The sequence below is a fragment of the Coffea eugenioides genome, chromosome 2, assembly GCF_003713205.1.
Source record: "Coffea eugenioides isolate CCC68of chromosome 2, Ceug_1.0, whole genome shotgun sequence".
NCBI lineage: Eukaryota > Viridiplantae > Streptophyta > Magnoliopsida > Gentianales > Rubiaceae > Coffea > Coffea eugenioides.
In genome coordinates, this window is record NC_040036.1 from 37,995,346 (window position 1) to 38,018,243 (window position 22,898).

At 33.9% G+C, this 22,898-nt stretch overlaps 2 protein-coding genes and 1 non-coding gene across 5 annotated transcripts; all 3 read left to right on the plus strand.

Annotated features, from left to right (window-relative positions):
* Positions 1-1,945: 1,945 nt before the first annotated feature.
* LOC113760505 (pentatricopeptide repeat-containing protein At2g13420, mitochondrial-like) lies at positions 1,946-9,502 on the plus strand. Of its 3 annotated transcripts, none has more exons than XM_027303110.1 (3): positions 1,946-2,080; positions 2,835-4,696; positions 7,112-7,211. In XM_027303110.1, exon 2 carries the CDS (start codon positions 3,037-3,039, stop codon positions 4,669-4,671), a length of 1,635 nt encoding a protein of 544 aa, XP_027158911.1. In that variant the 5' UTR covers positions 1,946-2,080; positions 2,835-3,036; the 3' UTR covers positions 4,672-4,696; positions 7,112-7,211. The 3 variants fall into 3 exon arrangements, with proteins under 3 accessions (XP_027158911.1, XP_027158909.1, XP_027158910.1); XM_027303108.1 differs by lacking the exon at positions 7,112-7,211 and adding an exon at positions 9,201-9,502 and having other exon boundaries at positions 1,947-2,080; XM_027303109.1 differs by lacking the exons at positions 1,946-2,080; positions 7,112-7,211 and adding exons at positions 2,090-2,124; positions 9,201-9,502.
* Positions 9,503-11,242: 1,740 nt separating this feature from the next.
* LOC113763801 (60S ribosomal protein L18a-like protein) lies at positions 11,243-12,008 on the plus strand. Its single transcript, XM_027307744.1, has one exon. It carries the CDS (start codon positions 11,433-11,435, stop codon positions 11,856-11,858), a length of 426 nt encoding a protein of 141 aa, XP_027163545.1. The 5' UTR covers positions 11,243-11,432; the 3' UTR covers positions 11,859-12,008.
* Positions 12,009-21,702: 9,694 nt separating this feature from the next.
* Positions 21,703-21,809, plus strand: LOC113764219. Its single transcript, XR_003467505.1, has one exon. It is a non-coding gene; the product is annotated as a small nucleolar RNA R71 (small nucleolar RNA).
* Positions 21,810-22,898: the final 1,089 nt, after the last annotated feature.

Below are 22,898 nucleotides of genomic sequence, written 5' to 3' on the forward strand. Positions count from 1 at the left end.
TTTAAAATTTAATAAATTTATTTAATTTTAATTTTTGTATATACTTTAAACAACTAGAGAAATATAATATGGATGGTTTTGATTTTTAAAAATAATATTATAATTATGTTTATTAAGGTATAATGGAGAGAAAATCCTCTTAAGGAGTCTAACTTGATAATTACTGAATAACTAACCGAACCACCAATAAAAAGAAAAAACACTACTCAACCCACCAACAACATATACCTTACAATCCAACAAAAAGGTCCCAAAATGCTACTTTCAGCTAGCCAACCATAAGCAAAAAAAAATAATAATAATAAAAATCCATTTCTATTTCCAGCAAAACAGAACAGTCAATCGCACAAAATCATAAAGCCCAAGGGCCTAAGGCCACTCATACATGAAATACTAGCTCAACATGCCCCCTCGATCCCAACAAGGCAGGCACTACCCTTCTCCACATGGTACCAAAATGGTTGCCAAGAGAAACTTACGAGAACAAGAACTATGGATCTAGTGGGTGAAAATCTAGCAAATTGGGGTAAGCATGGCCAACATGGTTGAGCCCCGGGAGAGTCCGAAGCTCTAGAGAAGAAATACAGATGGTAACCAACTTGATGGAATGAATCATAACCAGTAGTGGAGCTAGGATCTGTGGACTGTAGTTGGGGTGGAGGGAAGGGGGCAATGTAGAGTTAATGTATACTCTTATACATTAAATTTTCGGTATGGATGATTGGATACTCTTATACTTAAATTATTGTTTTAGATTTATAATTAACACCATAGTTATATTTAAACTAAAAAAGGATAATTTTTTTCTATAAAGCAAATCTTTTCTAATTAAAAAGGATAATTTTTTTTTTTCTAAAAAAATAAGCAGATATAGAAAGTTGAGTTGTTGAAATCTATTAAACTGTAAATATCTTTGGATTTCCTCCATTTTTCAATTTGAACCAAAGGTAGAAGATTTGGGAGTTACATAATGCAATACAGTCAAAACATAGTATTTTAGGAAGAAAAGATACTTTACGAGTGAGTATAAACTTATAAATCGGTTTCTATCCTCTCCTTTTTCTAATTTAGTCATTTTTAGTCTATTTTATCGGATACCAAGATGGTTAGAACTCTTTTATACTTTTAGCATATAATAAACAAATATTTAAAATTTTTTTGGGCTAAACGAGTATTTTACATTTTTGTGTCACTCAAATAGATTTATTTATTTTGCTAAATTTTATCAAAAATTTTGTCGCTGCATCATAAATATATACGCTTTCAATCACATTTTTATATTTTCAACAACAGTTTTACTTCACATACATTGAAGCATAAAAATGTACTATAGCATTATTTTAAATTTTTTTTCCAAATAATCTTCTAGCTAAATAAACCCCGTAAAACAGGACGGAAATGACAGTTGGGTCAAAATGATTCATTTTAAATATGTGACAGCCCAAAATACATTATTTGAAATGTGGAGGACTGACAAAGGATAACAAGAAGACATAAAGGGTCTATTTTTGCTATTTTCACTTGTTCGAATTTCTGCAAATCCAAATAACTTTTGCAAATTGCCACTCTCAATCACTCGAAATCTCTAAATTCATTTTTCCCCTCCTTTCAAACTTCAAATGGTACTCAATGAAATCCATGCTCTCTCTTTTTTTCCCCTCTCCTGCTAATTTGCTTGCATTTACGTTCTTAGATGACTGAAATTTTGGTTGCGTTGGAAATTTTGTGGTCAACTTCAATTTCGTAGTTGATAGAGGATGAAACTTTTTGTGTGTGCTTGTAATCTGTTTGTGAAAATGCCTGAATGAAATGGAGGTATCAGTTAAGGCTTTATTCAGATTAAAAATCTATATCTTGTTTCACATATATCGTAAAGCATGAAATATACGGTATTACTGTACCTCCATTTTCCATTTTAGGAATTATGGCCTATGAATGTGTTAGCAGACGTTTTGGAGCATCTTGATAAGAGTAGTGTTTTCTGTATGCAGGGGTTTTCTTAAGCTGATTGATGGACTAAAGTCTTAAAACTTTTGGGCTATAAGAGTTTTCTATGAGTGCTTTATTGGTAATCTCAGAGGTAAGTTCGAGTTTTCTATGAGTGCTTTATTGGTAATCTCAGAGGTAAGTTCTTGATATGTTTGCAAAATGAGAATCTGTATTGTCTACCCAAAACTGCAATGCACTGTGCCTCTTCAGTTTGCTCGTCCTTTGTTGGTTCAGTTAATTCCCCTCATTATTTTCATAGGTGATATTTTCTTTTTTTTTTTTGACTTTTTACATCTTAGTTCTTCATATACGTCTAAGGTGAAGATTATGAATTGTAGAAGGTTATCCATTTCTTGTTCCTGCAAGTTTTCAGTACCTTAAAAATTCATGTGTTCTCTCTCTCTCTCTCTCTTACTGTTTTTGTGGTTGTATGTGCTCTTTGAGACTCAGAAGACGGGTTTTTATGAATGATCTTGTAACTTGAAAGTTCAAGCTGTCCCAATATTGGCCACCGGCATTGCTGCAGGTTTTTGACCAAAACTGGTTGACAATTGGAATCTTAAATATGTAAAGTCGAGTTTTATGAATGTATGTACTTCATGTGGTATATACTAAATGTTGTACTTATCAAATTTGTATTTGTCTATTGGTATCTTAAACTCGTCTCATGTTGTATAACCCATTGCGAACCAAATAGATGCAAATGGCTCTGGTTGACAATGGTTCCTACTCCAAATCCATTTGGAAGCATTGCTCACCAACAACTGACCACTTATTTGGAAACATCTGGTTGTTTTCATCTTGATTTGATTCACTTATTTTTCTTCATCTTACTGTATGTTCAGGTGATCGTGATCAGGGAGTTTCAAGATGATCTCTTCAAGCCTTTGTCCTCAATTTGTCTGGGTTTGACTGTCTGCCCTGAATGATTAGATGTGATGCTAATTGGGTGATGCTGATGGGTGATGGATGAAGTTATCACTAGTAGTACTACTATCATAGTTGTTTTATTCACCTCATGAGAAGAAGAGGCAAGAGTATATTTCAATGGCACTACTTTTGAATTTGGGCCGATCCTTTTCAATGCAGATGAACATTTTTCTCCCCAAACTCTTGCCTACTTATTCTTTTTCTTCATTTTCTGACTCTGAACAGCGGCTACCACCACCACCGCAAATATGGCACTTGGAGACTGAGCCCAAACCCATACTTCCAACAATTGAACCATCAAAAAATGCTGATTTAATATCCCAAATCATTCTCCAACACCACAACCCTTTCCACGCCACAGAATCCTCTTTCCAGCTCAATGGAATCACTCTCACAACCTCCTTAGTCCACCAAATTCTCCTTCGCCTTCATCACTCTTCAAAAGTTGCCCTTGCCTTTTTCCAATATTGTCAGTTCCACCATCCTTCCTATTGCCATGACACCACCGCTTTCAACCTCCTCGTGGATAGTCTCTGCAAAGTCCGCCAGTTTGATGTTGCTTGGCAACTCATTGTCCAGATGGACCAGGAAAGCAACAATCTTAGGCCTAATTTTACCACATTTTATATCCTGATTAGAAGGTTGATTTCTGCTGGTCTCACACGGCAGGCTATTCGGGCTTTCGATGAAATGCATATTTTTATAGACGAAGAAAATAGTGGAAGTTTTTCACAGTTCCGGTTTTGTTTTCTTCTTGATACTCTATGTAAATATGGGTATGTTAAGGTAGCTAATGAGTTGTTTAATAAAGAGAAGTGGAGGCTTGAGTTGAATGCGAAGATTTACACAATTTTGATATATGGGTGGTTTAAGGTGAAGAAAATCGAAATGGCTGAGAAGTTTTTTAAGGAGATGGTGCAGAAGGGAATTGAGCCAAATGTGGTAACTTATAATGTGATGTTAAATGGGATCTGTAGGAAGGCGAGTTTGCACCCGGATGAACGGTTTGAGAAGGTGATAAGGAATGCGGAGAAGGTGTTTGTGGAAATGCGTGATAGAGGTGTAGAGCCTGATGTTACGAGTTATTCCATTTTGCTTCATGTTTATAGTAGAGCACATAAACCTGCATTATCGCTTGAGAAGTTGAAGATGATGAAGGACAGAGGGATTTGCCCTAATGTGGCAACATATACCTCAGTTGTTAAATGTCTTTGTTCTTGTGGAAGAATAGAGGATGCTGAGGTGTTGTTGGATGAGATGGTGTCAAATGGGGTTAATCCTGCAACTGCAACTTACAATTGCTTTTTTGAGGAGTATAGAGGGAGGAAAGATACAGAAGGAGCCATGAGGTTGTACAGAAAAATGAAGGAAGATGGTTCTTTCTGTTCACCAAGCATACATACTTATAACATACTGTTGGGGATGTTCACGAAGGTAAATAAGATGGGACTTGCAATGGAGATTTGGGAGGATATGAAGGCTAGCAGGATTGGACCAGACTTGGACACATATACATTGTTAATTCATGGATTGTGTGCGAGAAGGAATTGGAGGGTTGCTTGTGAGCTTTTCATGGAGATGATAGAGAAAGGATATCTTCCACAGAAGATCACATTTCAGACGCTGTATAAAGGCTTAATTCAATCTGATATGTTGAGAACTTGGAGAAGGTTGAAAAAGAAACTCGAGGAAGAATCAATAACATTTGGTTCAGAATTTGAAACTTTGCACCTCAAGCCTTATAGAAGGTGACAAGTTTACCAAAAGTTTTTGTGAGGTAACCTTAAGATATTATGTATTCACATTTATGCTTAAGTTAATCAAAAATTATGATATTGATGATATTTGTTAATATTCAACAAAGAAATCAACTTCTACAGTATAGATGCTGCTTATGGAGAAAAGATAGGTTATTATTATTATTATTATTATTACTCCTCTCACACACACACACACACTCTCTCTCTCTGTGTCTTGTCTGTTCCTTAGGCGGCGATGGTTTTAGTTAAGAAAGTTTGGAAAGAATAGCACTTGTTTATAAGTGTAAATGAATGCACATCTGTGGTGAAGAAATAAGACAATAAACAAGCAAACATGGTAAACTGGAACAGGTAGTCTGATAGGAATTGCGCCAAATGTTGTTTTCAACAGAAGCTCATGGCTGGCCATTACAAGGCCTTCTGAGGCTTTGAAGGAACTGGAAATTTATGCAAAACAAACTCTTTTCATCAGATAATGATTATGTGATGTAATAACATGTTTAGTCACCTGTAGGATTACCCTAGTTATGGTCCCTGAATGAAAGTTCCATACTAGTAAGCTGAAGTCCAAACACAAATCAGGCAAATAATTAGCTCTTTGAAGTGAAAGGCACAAGATGAGTGAACTCCAAGTGGCTCTGTATAAATTTTTTTAAGTCCAAATTGTTCCATAATACTGGGACTTTGATAGTGTCAAAAGGGGAACATACCCCTCACTAGACAACATTAAATTTCAAAATGAATCCCGACCATTTGAAGTATGTGAGATTTGTTAGAGCTGTGGATAACATTCTCTCTGTTTAATGCCAAATGCTGGACAACTTCACAATGATTTTACGGGCTAGGGTTAAAAATGGAAAATGATAATCTGAAGATGGAGATCATTAACTTAAATAGTAAATCAAGGACAAAATACAAAACAACACAAAACAAACAAAGAAAGCTATGTTAGTTTGAAAGTTCTCCAAAACCAAACACTCATCTCTCTCTGTGTCTCCCTCTTCCTCTCCCTCTTCCCCTATTTGTTTATTTACTAAAATTAACCCACAGAACACAGTATGGGCTGTACGAGGGTGAATATGGTGGAGTGAAAGGAATTTGAGTTGAAGGTGTTTGATGAAAGGGCTCAAAGAAATAATCTTGATGAAGGATCTGACAGGGGTCCAAAGAACTTTCTGTGATACCGTTTTCTCAAGGCTTAGATTGTGCGTTATAAAATACTCAAAGATGCTTGAGGTGGCTCAGTTCCATTATTGCTAAGGGTCTTGCTGGTAATAGAGGTATCCGTTTATGTGTAATAAGTTTTCAACTAATAATTTGAATGGTTCAATTTCTATATTTTATAGTGTTGTGAATGTTGCAGTCAACTTTCTCATGGTGATTTTCTCCAAGAAAGAAACTTAAGCAGGTGATACCTTAGTCATTTTTGGTTCTATCAAGTATTTTAAGTGTAAAGTAAAATGTTGCATGGGCTTTTCCCGAGAAGTGCAAGGTTTTGGTTCACAATCTTGTCCATAAGCAATTTGAATGAGTCAATGAACTATGTTGAAAGTAAAACATACTGATTACGAAAAATCTTTGTTGACCAGCAAAAAGATTATCCAAGTCAGCATATACATCAAAGTTCACCCAATAAGGATATCAAATACAAAAATACTGCAGTGCCATTACTCTTGACTTCATTGAGATATCTATAATTATCTGTAATGATTATATCGAATTTTCTTTAATCTGTAAGCTGCATGATTGGAATCTGTAATATTGTCACTCCACCTTTGGCACTTCAATTACTTCACGATCATTTGTCAAAGTTAAAAAGTGTATGGAGTGAGAGTTAGAAAAATAGAGTGCCAATATCTATATCCAAATGTATATGCAGGTTTGTACAAATTATGTCAACTGGTAACCAGTTCTTATAATTCAATACTCAGTTTAAATAAGTCAAATTCTTCCACCACATTAATGCCAGTGGCAAACAAACGATTTTTAACCAGTTAATTCAATTGACCAAGACAAAACTCGTACTTCATGTCCTTTTTTTTTGGGGGGAGGGCCGGGGGAGGGGGGGGTGGAGGGGAAGAGAGGAGTGGAATCCGTCTCTGAATGATTTTTGCTCTGCCGAAATATACTAACCCCATATTGAGGTGAAGTTTTTTGGATGTCGTAAGTAGGTTATGCCTGAATCTTGCTAGAGCTAAATTCTGAATTTTGCTATATTAAGTAGTAGTGGGGTGAGTTCTTAGAACTAATTTTTTTCGCATTTTGGGCTAATCAAGTATAAGATAATGGTTGGCCCTGTGGATTTGGGGAAGTATGGTTTAATAGTTCATGCAAGTCTGAAAGCCTGAATCTTGCTAGAACTAAATTCTCAACTTTGCTGTATTAGGTAGTAGTGGGGTGAGTTCTTAGAACAAATTGTTTTTGCATTTCAGGCTAATCAAGAATTCTAAGAGAAAAGTTGGACTAGTGGATTTCACAGGGGAAGCATGGTTTAATAGTTCATGAAAGTCTGAAGAGTAATTTGCCCGTGTCATGAAGAGAGAGGGAGTATTTTGGTTGATATGTTCTAATCAAGATGGACAACAGCACCTGTTAAGCCAAATGATTGAAAATGTCTGATAATGTGTTGATAGTATACAGATATTGTACCTTATTTGGTTTGGAAGTAAATGATAAGAATCTTTATTAAATGTGGAATAAATAATGCTTATCTTTATTAATATGCGGATTTGCTTATGTCTATTGGTGAGAAATTGAAAGCTTTCTGGTCAAGACATTTTGCCATGGAGTTGAAGAACATCTCACTTGTAACTTCTTTGAGAGTGAATGCTGGAGAAACTGGTAGCTTCATATGACAAGCTACTGTGCTAAGATGAAAATAAGCAGCAGAGTTAAACATCAAAGGAACACCTGTATGTTCCTGTCTTGCTTCTATCACAGTATGCCAACTGAAGCAACAAATCTGTTAAGACATCCTTGAGACCTTTTCTGAATCCTTCGCAGCTTCAGCTGCTGCAAATGATTTAGTTTCTGCCTCAGCCATCGTATGCAACGCGTAAAGTTGCTTGTTCAACTATATATCCACATTCTTATCCTGCAGGCTTCATATTTTTTCACTTTTGGAACAGGTTTCAACCCTGGAGGGTACCTTCTAGATTCTGCAATTGCTTTGAGCTTTTGCCAGGAATGGCAACACGCAAACGAGCAATCCCTCTTTCTAATTCTGCTTTTTAGGCATAAAACAACTGTCGTGCATATCCATTAGTCTGTTGTGAAATCAGGAGGCATGGAAGGCTTGGGACTCGTTAAAATGGACCTTTCTCTTTCATTTGTCTGCCGATTCAGCTGACCATACGAAGTACCTACCTCACTTAGTATCTTCAAAGGAATTTTCTCCATATATCCATGTAATGCTGTTCATTATGCCTAAGACAACACTACATGTCAGTGCCAAAATTCAGTTTTCTATGGTTAGCTTATGGAAATTCAGACTTAGATGCATTGGAAATCTGTATTTAACTGATAATCAAAACTCTAATTGCGAAACCATTTGGCCTAGTCATCACACTGTTAGGCATCAACTGAAAGCAATCTAAACTAACCACGGATTTTGCAATATAGACTAGGCAGTACAGGAAGATAAGCTAACTCAGAAGAGGAAATATGAATAATGAAATTGAATACCAGAAAACTCACGTCATATAAAATTTCCACTAAAGTAAGATGACAAACCAGTAGATGATGTTAATAATCAATTAGCTCAATTTAGCAAGTTTTTCTGGTGTAACTAGCCTTCTGAGCCTTGCACCTGTAAGCATTCTGAGATTTGTGGACCTCATAGCTTTGCTGCATACAATCATGCTAAGAATGAAATTTACAAGTCTCTGTGTAATTTTTCATGGCTAGTGCGATAGTTGTGCAAATAATGTTTTACTGTCGTATTCTTTAACTTTTTTGCTTCTCCTCATATATGGTTTTTCTATTTGGAATTTAATTGTTCAAAGTAATGTTTTGTTCTGGTTTATTTGCTTGTTTCTGAGTATCGAATAAGATTTTCTTCCACTGGAAAAGGATGGGAACCTTTTCTTTCTTTATCAATAATTTTACAATTACAAAACAAGAAAAAAAAAATCCAATTTCTTTCCAGCTCTTAGGTCATCTGATTGAGAACCTTGCTTATTAAGCCAAAATTTAATAGGGTTTTATGATTGTTGGAGCTCTAAGCCAGAAATTCCCCCTTCAAAAGGCCATACTTTTTCATCTTTGACTGCTTTGAAATCTGTTCTTCATGCTTATCAGAGATATGGAATTCATTATTTAGTTTACTCTAAATAACGACACTTAAATTCCTCAAATATTTGTTCTTATGTCAAATGACATTTTCATGATTTTTTTTTTCACGACTGTTCTACAAGTTTGAACAGTTTTTTTACTAATAAAGTTCTGAATTCTTTTATAAAGATTTAAACCTTGTAAACTTGGTTAGAAATTTGTACTCAGCTTTAAAATTCCTGCGCTCAGGTTATGATCAAGAACAAGACAAAGCAAAAACTAGTCCCGTCTGAGCAGAGTTGTAACGTCTTGAAGGGCATGCAAGCAAAGGAACAAGCTTTGGTGGATTGGATTTCATAATTGTGCGAGTGAATGATGTTTAGTGGCTTATTAGTTGTATTTGGGTTTACGGAATGGCTTATGTTGTGCCTGAGATTCTCCTTCGAGGCATTTATATTATGCAGTCTGTGATTTCTCATGGATTAGTTTATAGCTTCTGTTTATGGACCTGAATTTCAAAGCTTTATGATAAGAAAGGACGAAAAAAGGAACTTGGGCCCCGTTTGGAACCTGAGTTTTTTGAAAATTTGTCTAAAACTTTACTGTAGTGCACTGTTAAAGTTTTCGGAAAATTTTTTTAAGATGAAAAACTTTTTTTTTCCTTTTCTTTCTTTTTCTTTTTCTTTTTCTTTCTTTCCTTTTTCTTTTCTTTCCTCTCTTCTTCTTCTTCTTCCTTCCCCCTCCTCCTTCCCCGTTACCTCTGCCTCCCCAGCAGCCATGGTCCTACCAATATTTTTTTTCTTTTCTTTCTTTTTCTCTTTCTTTCTTTCCTTTTTCTTTTCTTTCCTCTCTTCATCATCTTCTTCTTCTTCCTTCCCCCTCCCTCTTCCCTCCCCCGCCACCTCTGCCTCGTTGAAGAACCAGCAGCCTGCACGCTCAAATTTTTTTTTCTTTTTCTTTTCCCCTCTCCCCTTTCTCTGCTCCCCTCTCCCCCTCTACTCCCCTTCACCCTTCCCCTCCCCCTCCCGAAGCCAGAAACCAGCAGTGGAAGTTTTTTCAAATATTTTTTTTTTGCTTTTCTCTCTCCCTCTTCTCCATCTCCCTCTCCCCCTTTTGCCCAATCTGGTTGCGCGACCAGATCGCAGTTAGGGGAAGGGGGAGGGTGGCCAGGGAGGGGAGGGAGAGAAGAAGGGAAGGAGAGAGGGAGAGGGAGAGGGAGAAAGGAAGGAAAAAAAAAAAGGGAACGCCGGCGTAGGCAGGCGCCGGAAGCGGCGGCGGAGGTGGTGGCCGGCGATGAAGGTGTGGTGGATCTGGATGGGGGAGAAAGAAGAATTAGTTTTTCTTGCGTCATATGTGAGTTATTCTTATTGCTTAAAATTAGCTGTAAAGATGGCAATGGGTAGGGAAAAACCCCATACCCGCAAATGCTCGACTTGATAGTTAATTCAATTAGATAACCAATAGGTAGTCTGTTAGGAAGGTTTGATATTGATGAGGGGTTACCAACGAATAATTTGATAGGGTTTAGCACGTACACATACGCGCACACACACACATAAAAGCATTAGGTATATATACAAACATATGTGTGTGTGTGCGTGCATTAGGTATATATATAAAAGACAAACATAAACCCATTTATGTGTGTGTGTATGTGTATGTGTGTGTGTCGAGGAATTAATACTTCTATAAAACCTGCTTATTCCCTTTAGTTTATATTCAATTGGCACATATGTTTGTCTTGTATATTGTTATTTGTCATGCTTTTTATACAATTACTTGTTGGAAAATATGGGATAGTTGTTTAAATCTTCTTGTTTAGAAGACTGTTAAATTTACCTTTTATAAAATGTTAAATTTCTTTATGATCTATTTAATGGAACGTGTTGATTTAACATGAGATGTATTGATTTTTGTTTGATAAAAACTAATTCTCTCTCTCTTTTTAATTATTCAGATTAGTGAGTAAAGAGCACTCGATAGATAATCTGAACCAGAAACGAGAAGGTTTAGTAATGAGAACTAAAAACCCATGATTTATAAAATTATTCTATTTATTATCAAAAAAAGTAATGAGAACTAAAACCCGCAGGGTTATTCGATAGGATTTGGTAAAAATTTTAGATACGTGGGTTAGGATTTGGTACGAGAGATTTTTAAGGGTACTCGGTCGCTGTCATCCCTAGTTTTACTTCTTTTTTTTTTAATGTAACATTCAATTTAATGAGTATGTGATTGTACATACTATGCATAATAGTCAACGTCAACAATTAATTTTAAACAGAAAATAAATCAAAAGAAATTGGACTCCTCTTTCGTCTCCTCTTCCAACTCCAAACGACCCCTGAGTCTCCTGTCCCTTCATCACGAATTGGAGCTCAACTACTCCAAATAGCCGCTTCCCCAGCTCAAACTCCATAAAAGCAGGTGTTGTAGAGGTGACAACTGACTGTTAGGCGATTTTGCTTTGGAAAACTACACATGGATCAAAATATTACTATCGAGGATGGAGATGTAAAAAGTGGCCTTGAATTGGTGAAATCAGTTTCAGATAAGCATCTTGATCTTTTGAGACCATCAGCCCGATATTATTCAATTTTTAAAGGGCAAGTGGCAGATGCTACTGACCGTGAGAAGGGTAAATATACCCTGATCAGAGATGCAGATGACTTCCAACCAAGCATATATGACAAGCCATTACCCTGTTTTGGTTGTGGAGTTGGGTGGTTTTCATTTCTATTAGGATTTGTTTGCTCAATAATGTGGTACTATGCCACATTGCTGTATTTTGGTAATTACTACAAAAAGGATCCTAGAGAACGAGCTGGGCTTTCCGCATCTGCAATAGCCGCAATGGCATTTTCTATTTTCTTGTTGATCATCTTAGTGGTGGTTCTACTTTTTTAGCTCCCGCCTTGACAGTTGCACGTGCTTTGGAGGCATTTGTGGGCAAGGGCGTGTGATATGGGGATTTGTATATTTTTCCTTAATTCAGCTGCGATGTCTGATGTAGATATGATTTCTTAGAATCAAATCACACATGACTCCATTTTTCCACCGATCACTATAAAGAGGAAAAAAACACACACAAAGGAAACAGAAGAAAGAAGGGGAAATGTAACCCACCATCGAAGAAACGACTACAAAATGTGCTAAAGCTCTGTTATAGGAACCGTGATTGAGAGAGTGTATTTTAGGAACAATAATACTACACTATGTTGTTGAATAAATCATTTGTTTCGTGCAAAAAAAAAAAAGAGTATGTGATTGTACGTGTGGAGAAATCAATAATTGGAGAAAATCCATCAATCGTTCTAAATATGCTTCAAATTGGAAATATTTAGAACCAAATTTATTTTTGCTGAACCAAATTTTAGAGATAAAAATCACGCAGGTGCCAAACACTGGGTTCTATATTTGTTTTTGTCGAATCCTTTGAGACTAAAACAGCACAAGTGTCAGACATTGAGAACTAAAGATGTATTTGTGCCTTGCCAAAGTTTCAAGGGCCAAAGTATCACCTGCGACTGCTGGCAATTTAGCATCGGATTCTCACCCAAAAAAAAAAGAAAGAAAAATGGCATTGGATGCGATGAATGGAGTCTCAAAGATGAGACGACCGTCAACAAAATACTTGACATATTCTTTCGTTTTGTCATTTGATAAAGTATTATATATCTTGCAATACACTTTATAAAATTTTGAAATTTGAATTTCAGAGTCCCACTGTGGATAATTTTGAAATTTGAATTTGAGAGTCCCATTGTGGATGAATATAAAATTATCTCATCCGTGTACGACTTCATATGTTTCCTTGATAGTTTGGGTTTTCTAACAAATGTCTCAAGGTATGTGTTTAAAATTTGTGCACAAGCATCCAGTCAATAGATGGTCATGTGACTCATGTCCTATTGTTGTCAATTATCCAATCAATCCAATGGTTCAACTTACTCTCCAAATGCACTTTGTTTTGTCAATTATCCAATCAATCCAATGGATCAACTTATTCTCCAAATGCACTAAGTTGCGAGCCCAATAGGAACTCCTTTTCTCTCTATCTCTCCTCTTGTCGACTTCTCTTTGCTTTTTTTCCTCTTTTGATTAATAGATGGTCACGTTTAGTTAACAAATATTTGGTTCTCAATTATCCAATCAATGCTTGGTTCAACTTACTTTCCAAATGCACTAAGTTACGAACTCGCAATAGGAACTCCTTTTCTCTCTATCTCTCCTCTTGTCGACTTCTCTTTGCTTTTTTTCCTCTTTTGATTAATAGATGGTCATGTTTAGTTAACAAATATTTGGTTCTCAATTATCCAATCAATGCTTGGTTCAACTTACTTTCCAAATGCACTAAGTTACGAACCCAATTGGAACTCCTCTCTATCTCTCTTCTCATCCAACTTCTCACTAATTTTTCTCCTATTTTCGAAAATCTACCCATAGGGAGGGAGGCCATAGTAAATCCAATAGGAACTCTCTTCTCTTTGTCTGCTCTTCTACTACAACTTCTCTTTACTTCTCCTCTTTTCAAAGATAGTCCCATTGGGAGGGAGATCACACCCATGAATTTCATTTTGTTTTATTTTTCTAACAAAGTCTCTCCTAAGTGGAGTTTGATGTTTCTCTTAGTGATTCTTAGGGAAATTTCTCTGTTATACTAGGAATTCCCATGGGGATTTTTGTGTTTTTGTCCTTATTTTATTGTTAAATATGAATTTATTTCAAATTTGATTGTTAGATATGAAATTTTTTGGATCTTGGATCTATTTTGACATATTTTATCATCATTATTGGAGTTCAAAACCAATGACTAACAAATCTAATGATTGTAACATGTACAGAAGGGAGTTACAATGATTTATCAATTAGAAGACAATTTTGAAATTTCTTACATTTTTTAGATATAATTCATAATTTTTTAAATCTATTACATTTGTTAAATTATAGATATATGATTACTAGTGTATGTTTATCTTACCATTAGAGCAGCAATATAAATCAAATCTTTCTCAAATCTTTTTGGATCTTTGTTCTATTGTGACAGATCTCATCTTCATTATTTGAGTTTAAAACCATTGACTAGCAGATATGGACATTGCAATATGCATAGAAGAGAGTTACATTAACTTATCTATTAGAAGACAATTTTGAAATTTCTTATATTTTTTAAATCTAATTTAAAATTTTTTAAATCTATTGTATTTGTTAAACTACATATTTGTAATTTCTAGTGCATGTTTATCTTACCATTAGAGCAGTGATGCAAATCAAATCTAACTGAATGATTTCAAGCAATATGCTAATGAAATTTGCTTTTTATCCAAAAAAAAAAAAGACTTGCTCTCGAAATGACATAATTATATAGGGTTTGCATTTTAGGTGTCTAATGAAGTTAGAATCTATAGATAGGCTTGTCAATCCCTAATGAAGTTAGATAGATAGGTGTCTAATGAAGTCAGAATTTATAGATAGGCTTTAATCTACCTAAGAATACCATGATTTTCACTTTAATCCCTAATCTTTTTTCCTATACTACTTAACTCTTGCAAAACAAACTACCTCTTTATTATGTTAATTTTTTCTTTTTTTCTTTTTTCTTTTCTCAGTTAATTTTAACCCATGATTTATTTTTGATTACTCTAAGTTAGTGGTAAAGGTCGAAGGAGAGAAGTAGATTTATTAGCATATATATTAATATTTGATAACTTTTGAAAAAATGGTAAAGAAAAGAATCTAATAAGCATAAATACATTAGAGGAAAAAGGAATAAAAAATGTTTAAATAAGCAGCATGTGAATGTGATTGTACAAAACGAATAATTTATTTTGAATTGTTTGATAATAAGGATATAGAATAAATTTTTTCTTTAATTTCCTAGATTGAAAATTAATAAAATTAATTGGAATGCAATCGATTGGTCATTGACTAATTTTGGAGCTTCTTCATACTTGCAAATTGGAGAATAGACATCCACAATTTTTTGTTAAGATGGATTACACAAAATAAAAGAGTTACAAGTTATAGTAGAAATCGCTACATGTTAGAAAATGATAATAGAATGTAAATTCAATTAAAATTTGATTCTTTGACAAATATAAATCATAGAAAAGGAAACTAATGGATTTTTTTATTTGTCCAAAAAAATTTTAAAATAGAAAACTAATTTGACAAAAAAGAAAAGAGAGAAGGAAAAAGAGAAAATATCAACATAATGGAAAGGTAATTTTGTCTCACCATAGATTAAGGTGACACCAAAAAAAAAAGATTCTAGGGTAAACTGAGTATTAAGGTATATGTTGGGGAAATAAATTATAAAGTGTAAATATTATATGAGTAAATCTTTCCTACACTGACGGTGTATACACTATCAGCGTTGGATTCATGACATGTGTGCAAAAGTTGAATTTCAAATTCAAATTTTGCATAGTTGTCATTCATCCAACGTTAATAGTGTATACACTGTCAGTGTAGGAAAGATTAATCCATATTATATATACTAACAATGCATACACTATCACCGTTAGATCCATGACAAATATGCAAAAGTTAAATTTTAAATTCAAATTTTGCATAGTTGTCATTCATGGGTTTAACTCATGTCAAAGATTATATTCTTGAGCTCAAGTTCTATTTAATAAGGTTAACAAATGTGTGGCTCATTTTTTTACTCGTAAAAAGAAATTGAAGTTTTAAGTCTTAATCAGGCTGGGCCAAACTCATATCATGTATCCACTTACATGATAAATAAATACAAGGGATAAAATATATTGGAAATGTATTCAATCGCCAAATAAGTTTAAATATATTTTTCCACTGACATTGCAAGCAAGTCAACTTTTTTTGGGGAGAGGGGGGGGAGGGGGATGGGATGGGAAAAGAAAATGCATTAAATTAAATTAAAGTAAATTATGTTCATATATAGTCACCTAGAAGATATACAAACCGCCACCCAGCCATAGCTTTCATGTCAATCAACAAACATCAATTCATCACTATTTCTCTCTCTTTAAGGTTGCCAATAAAAAAAAAAAATCACTACAAACAAATACAATTTTCCAATTCATTCTAAACTTTAGTTCATATTGGTACAAAGAGAAAGTGATTTTCCAAGGTTCCAACTATGTGAAATCGGGTGAACTATACTTGAAACAAGTATTAGTAATAATTTTATCTACATGAGTAACAAAAGAGCCAAGGAATGTTTTCATTTTCACGTGTTTTCACAGTTGTCACGTGCCCCTTTTTTAACCCTCCCCTTCATTCGCGCGATGCGTGGGCGCCTCTTCTAATTAAGTCCTAACCTGCGATTTTGTTTCTTGTCCGAATAGTCTCTAGGACTTCTATTCTTCTCTTCAAAAGACTGGGGTAGATGATAACTTAGATGAAGGTTTTGACTTAAGTGAATTATCAAATGAAATCTTGTTTGATTCTACTTGAATGTTGAAATCCTCTAATATTTTGGTTCTTTAATGAGGACAACACTTCCTAGTTTTTACATGATTACACACTCAGGTGACAGCTTTGAATTAAATGAAATTTCTTCTCCCTACTTGATTTTACATAGTTGAGTAATAAATATGGTCAATAATTATAATACTCTTCTCATGATTATTCTTTTGAGGGAATTATTATTATTTTTACTTTGAAAAAAAAATAAAAATAGAAAAAAAAAAGAAAAGAAAAGAAAAAAGAAAAAAAAAGAATAAGAATTGTTCTACTTCAATGGTTCTTGTACTTAGTAACCAGGAGTCTTTATCTATAAATGTTGACTTTCACGTAAAACGGTACTAGAATTAAGAGTATGCAAAGCAACTTGAATATATGAAGTGTTGAGTAACCGGTAATTTTCATTTAAAAATGTTGATCTTCATGTCAAAATGCACTTTCACAATTTGAGTAATATTTAGCTATATTATATGAATAAAATCCCTCATTGAACTTGAGAGAGATATGATCATGGATTTAGATAGCATTTTTATTAACCATATGAATTACTTACTTGTGAAATTAGATAAGGATGAGAAATTGAGTTGAACTAGTCAAAATTATGGTATAATTGGCTCTTCTTTACTAGACATTATGAGTACTTGAATTTAATTGAGTGATTGCATAATGGTTATTTACCTTGTTTTGAGGAATTAAAGTTGAATTGTGGACATATGTTTATTTTCAAAATTTTGAATCATTGTTGGTTTGTATTTCTAATTGCTTGAAAACAAGCAATGGTTCAAGTGTGGGGGAGTTTGATAAGTGTGTATTTTTGAGTGTTTTAAACGTGTTTTATTAATTAGTTTTGGTGTGTTTTAATTAGTTTTATAGCTTATGAGCTAAGTTTCTAGTGAAAATATGTATTTTATAGTTTAAAGTATAAAAATTACATTTCTATAGATTTTAATGGCAAAAACTTCATGATTCAATCATCGAATGGCATAAATTGAGAAGATAATTAGATGATTGATGATGATTTAAAGTGATAAAAAGATAATATGAAGTACAAAAGATGAAATGCAATCAAGGGAGTTTTTTAGCTTTGACACCTGTTGATATTTCGGTTATATATTGAGTTACAAGTATTGGATTGAGGTGATTTTTAAACCATTTTGAAGCTAAGAGATGGCTCTACATTTGGAATGAAGATATTGAGATCCATTTTAGTCGTTTTCATTGTCAAAATATCAAAATATAGAAGTGCAATTTTGTTGTCGAAAGCTGAAACAGGGGATTGACTAGTTGAGGGTATTTTGGTTATTTTTTAGTCTACAGATCTCCAAATTGGATGATTCTTGATGCATTGGAAAGCTAACCAAAGGGCTATAACTTCTATGTTTTGTATAAGAGCTAATTCAGCATCTATAATCGAGAAAATATCAGTTGAAATTGGACAAAAAACAGAGCAAGGATGAAATCTGTCCAAAATGAGCAAACCTGCAAAAAGAACAAAACGGGGGGTCAATACGCAGGGTAGGTCGCGTTTTATAGCACACGTAGTCTCTAATTTTGACTGCAACTTGCTCTGCAACTTGTGCTCTATTCACACAACCGTTTTGACCAATTTTTTTGCAAAGATTCCAGTTGGAAATGAGTAGATGAGCATGGAAATTTTGAGAAGCAACCTTTGAGAGTTTCAAGAAGCAATTTTGCCAACTAGAAACAACTCATCTTGAACTTGAATCTCTCTATAAATAGTAGCCTTTGGGGAATATTTTCACAACTTTGGAAGGTTATAGAAACTCATCAAAAAATGTAGTTTTCACTAGAATTTTTTTAATTCATTAGTTAGGTTAGTATAGTATAGAACAATTTAGGTAGTTATGTGTGCTATCCACTCTTGTGTATTGACTAGATTAGGATGAAGATAGAGTTGAAGGAGGAAATAAAGCTCATGTGACAAGGGTTCTCTCTTCTCCAACTCTTTATCTTTTGTATTGGATTCTTAAATTTAGTTATTATACAAGTTTGGATTTGTATTTCAATATGTGATCTAAAGTTTATGCCTTAGGTTTTGGTTAAACTTTCTATGATTGTTTGGTGCTAACTTCTTGGCTATTTGATGCTATTATTCTGATTGAGTTATTTAGCACTTTTGCTCTTATAATCATGATTAATTGGCCATTGATTATGATCATCTAAAGGTGTTATTTCTTCAATGAAAATTGAGATTTAACACTAGTTTAAGAAGTGCTAAATCTAAGGAGTACACTCACGAAAGTAGAGGTGCATCTTTGTGGCTTTAGCGATTCATTTCATATAATTTCATAGAAGAAATAAACTTGTAATTAATTTCATAACCACGAGAGTAGGTATGGTTTAGCTGCAAGTATAGTTGATTCACTACGAGAGTAGGTTTCACATACATGAGAAAATTACGCCATAACTAGCCAAGATAGTAGTGTTTAATGATCCAAAATTATACTTGCTTGAGTAGTGAGGGATACCATAACTTAAAGAGCTTTCATTTGTTATTTTGTTGCACATTTTAACTTAGTTTTATTTCCTTCAATTTGTTAATCGTCTAAATAATAAAGGAGTTTGAAAACAATCGGTAATTGACAATCTTCCATGTGGAATTGAAACCTAATGCTCCTATACTCAATAAACGACTCGTATACTTGCGAAAATTCGCATGTGGGGTATTTAGAACTTAACAAATATAAAACTTGACTATGGATGAGTTAATTTTTATATGTATACCCTGCACTCATCACATCCATAAATATCTCTATAATTTTCTCGATGTAATCAGAGAATATGGCCATTATGCAACATTAAAATATAGTAGAGGCGTTGCATAGATCAAATGGCATCCTCCTAAAGGCACATGTGCCATAAAGCCAAGTAAATGTGGTCTTCTGTTGATCCTCCGAGGCTATAGCAATTTGGTTCTAACCTGAAAAATCATTAAGAAAACAATAAAATTCATAACCTGCTATTCGCTTCAAAAGTTGATCAAGAAAAGGTAAGGGAAAGTGATCTTTTTTTGTAACCGCATTTAATTTCTGATAATCAATACACACTCTCTACCCGACCATAAGTCGAGATGGAATCATTTCATCATTTTTATCCATGACCATAGTAATTCCACCTTTTTTAGGGACAACATGAATAGGGTTAATCCCAATACTATCAGAGATAGGAAATTTATACCTGTATCGAGTCATTTGAGAATTTCATTTCTTATCACCTCTTTCATATTTGGATTGAGCCTTCTTTGCATTTTCACAATCGATTTGCAATTGTCTTCTAATAGAACGCGATGCATACATATAGAAGGACTTATACCCTTGATGTCCGAGATTGTCTATCCAATTACCTTTTTATGCTTTTTTAGAATTTTTAGCAATTTCGTACATTGTTCCTCATCTAGGTGAGCACTGACAATTACCAGTAGTGCCATTTTCTCCAAAAAAAAAACTCATATCTTAGATGATTTTGAAATGGTTTGAATTCTAATTTGGGAGGTTCAATTTTCGAAGGTGGTGGGAGCTCTTTTCCTTGACCAATATTTTTATAAGTATTACTCCATTTATAAGGTGTTTGAAAATTCAAATACTTGATCAATTCTTCATTTTCTTCACAATCTCTCTCTTGCATCCCTAAACTCATTAAACAAAATTCAAGAGGGTCGAAGTCAAAATTAATTCAGTTCAACTCTTGGATTAGTTTATCAATGGTGCCAATAGAACAAGCATGATCGGTAAAAGAAGGGTATTTTTTCATTTCATTCAAATTGAACTCTACCTTATTTTCATGTACTTGAAACTTAAATTTGCCATTTTTAGCATCGATAATAGTACTTGCAGTTGCTAAAAATGGTCTACCAAGAATAATTGATATAGATATATCTTTTTCTATATCTAATACAACAAAATTCATGGAAATAATAAATTTTTTCACTTTAATTAACACATTTTTCAACACTCCCAATAGATATCTAATAGACCTATCGAATAATTGCAAAATAATATTAGTGTGTTTAAACTCGTACAAACTTAATTGTCTAACCACCGTTAAAGGAATTAATGATACACTCGCACTAAGATCACATAATATTTTAGAAAATTCAATATTACCTATAGTGCATTGTATGGAGAAACTCCCCGGATCTTTCAATTTTGACGGTAACTTATTTTGTATAATGGCACTGCACTCCTCCGTTAATGCTATTTTTTCACAATCCTCTAATTTCCTGTTTCGAATCATGATCTCCTTGAGAAACTTTGCATATGAAGGAATATGCAAAATAGTATCAGCAAAAGGGATATTAATATGCAATTGTTTAAAAATTTTAACAAATTTCTCAAATTCTTTATCAAATTTATTTGGTTTGAACCTTTGAAGGAATGGAACCATTGGAAGTATTGAAATGGTAATGGAAGATGAGAGTTGATCTTCACTTTGCCTTTCCCTATTATCCTCCCCCACACTATGCTCTTTGTTCTCCCTCTCAATTTTCTCTCCTTCACTCTCATTCTTTCTCTTACTTTCAATCATTGGATGGTCCTCTAATTGCTACCACTACAAAGGGTAATGGCTTTGACGTGCTTCCTCGGATTCACTTCCGTTTTACTTGGTAATTCTCCTTGATTTCTATTGTTGATAGAATTGGCTATTTGACCTATTTGGACCTTCACATTCCTATACAACCCGGTCAATTGATCCAATCTTACCTCTAATTACTCAAATCTTTTCAAAGTGCTCTTAGCCAATTTTTCTACCGCAATCTCCTAACCTGATTTAGTGTCCATCTGTGATTGCTTTGGTTGGAATCCTAACGGATTAATCAATTTTTGAGGATTGTTTTGATCCTTTTATCTAAAATTTGGATGATTTCTCCACTTGAGTAGGGGTTATTTTGAACATTTCTATTAAAATTATTGACAAATTGAACATGCTCAAAATCAGCATACACATTAGTTTCCTATTCACCCTCATACATAGAACAACAAGAAACATGTATATTAGATGAAGCAGTCGGACCAACTCCAGCTTGTCTACTTAACCGTTTCACCACATTATTCATTTAAGCACTTAACATATTTAGAGTATCTATTTCAATCATACCTACTTGCCATTTAGAATTACCTTACTCGTTCGCCTATTGATAGTTGTTTGCTGCCAATTCATCTATTAAGTTTTGAGTTTATTGGGTCAATTTACCCATTAATCTCCACCTGCGGTTGTATCAATTGTAGTTTTAGTTGAGAAAAATAAACCATTATAGAAAATTTACACTATAAGCCAATCAAAAAATCCATGATGTGGATATTTTCGTAACAAATCTGTAAACCTTTTCCAAAGTTCATACAATGATTCACCCTTTTGTTGGTTAAAACTAGTTATGTCCATTCTAAATTTAGTTGTTTTACCAGGTGAAAAATATTTGTTCAAAAATGTTCTAGATAAATCATTCCAAGTGGTGAAAGTATTAGGAGCATAAGAATGCAACCACACTTTAGCTTCATCTCACAAAGAGAACAGGAACAACCTTAGCCTTATTGCATCTTCACTAATTCCATTCATTTTAATGGTATCACATATTTTCAAAAATGTGGTTAAGTGTGCATTTGGATTCTCTACGGCTTTACCTCCAAATTGAGATTGTTGAACCATTTGAATAAGTGATAGTTTAATCTCAAAATTGTTAACGTTTACTGTTGGCCATTCTATACTTGTTTGTGATTCTTGTGTTCCTGGTAGAGTAAAATTTTTAAGAACTCACCTATTTGTTTCGTTTTTCATCATTTCTTCATCAAAAGGCAACTTTATAGCGATTCCCTCGATATATTGAACCTCTCATTCCTCTTGTTGTATACGCCTTCTTTGTCGTCTTAATGTTCTTTAAATTTTCGGATCAAAAGGTACAACCACACGTAACGTCCGGTGCATACACTACAAGCAAGAAAAAAAAGAGATAATGTAGTAGTTATATCACAAAAATAAATAAAAATCCTAATATATCTATTGACAAAGTTCAACTAACTAATAAAGAAAATATCTAAATTAATAAAGTTTGTTAGGCCCTGATATTGCCGTTCTCCAACAACGGCACCAAAAACTTGACGAGTTCTCAATATAAGTGTAAGTTTAATCCAAAATACACCCGTTTGACTACAGGTGTATAGGTCAAATAGTAGTTTATAGCATATATCAGCTCAATCCCACGAAGAGCAATTATTACAAGTACTAGGTCCTTTACTTACTGTATTATTTAGACTATTTATCAAATGAAACGAAATACAAATAACAATACTTATATCTAACTATTTTAACTAAATAACTTGCAAGATAACAATAGAGAAATTTCACTAAATACTTGAGTTTAGAGAGATAGAGTCCACTTATGGCACAAAGATATAAGTGAATAGATATACTTCTTATTACTACTCTTGTTTAACTAGAGATTCATTTCCAAATTTACCAAAACTCACTCTCATAATGTAGTGA

Coding starts and splice junctions, on each gene's coding strand:
- LOC113763801 (XM_027307744.1), top strand. CDS start 11,433: ATGGATCAAAATATTACTATCGAGGATGGAGATGTAAAAAGTGGCCTT.
- LOC113760505 (XM_027303110.1), top strand. CDS start 3,037: ATGGCACTACTTTTGAATTTGGGCCGATCCTTTTCAATGCAGATGAAC.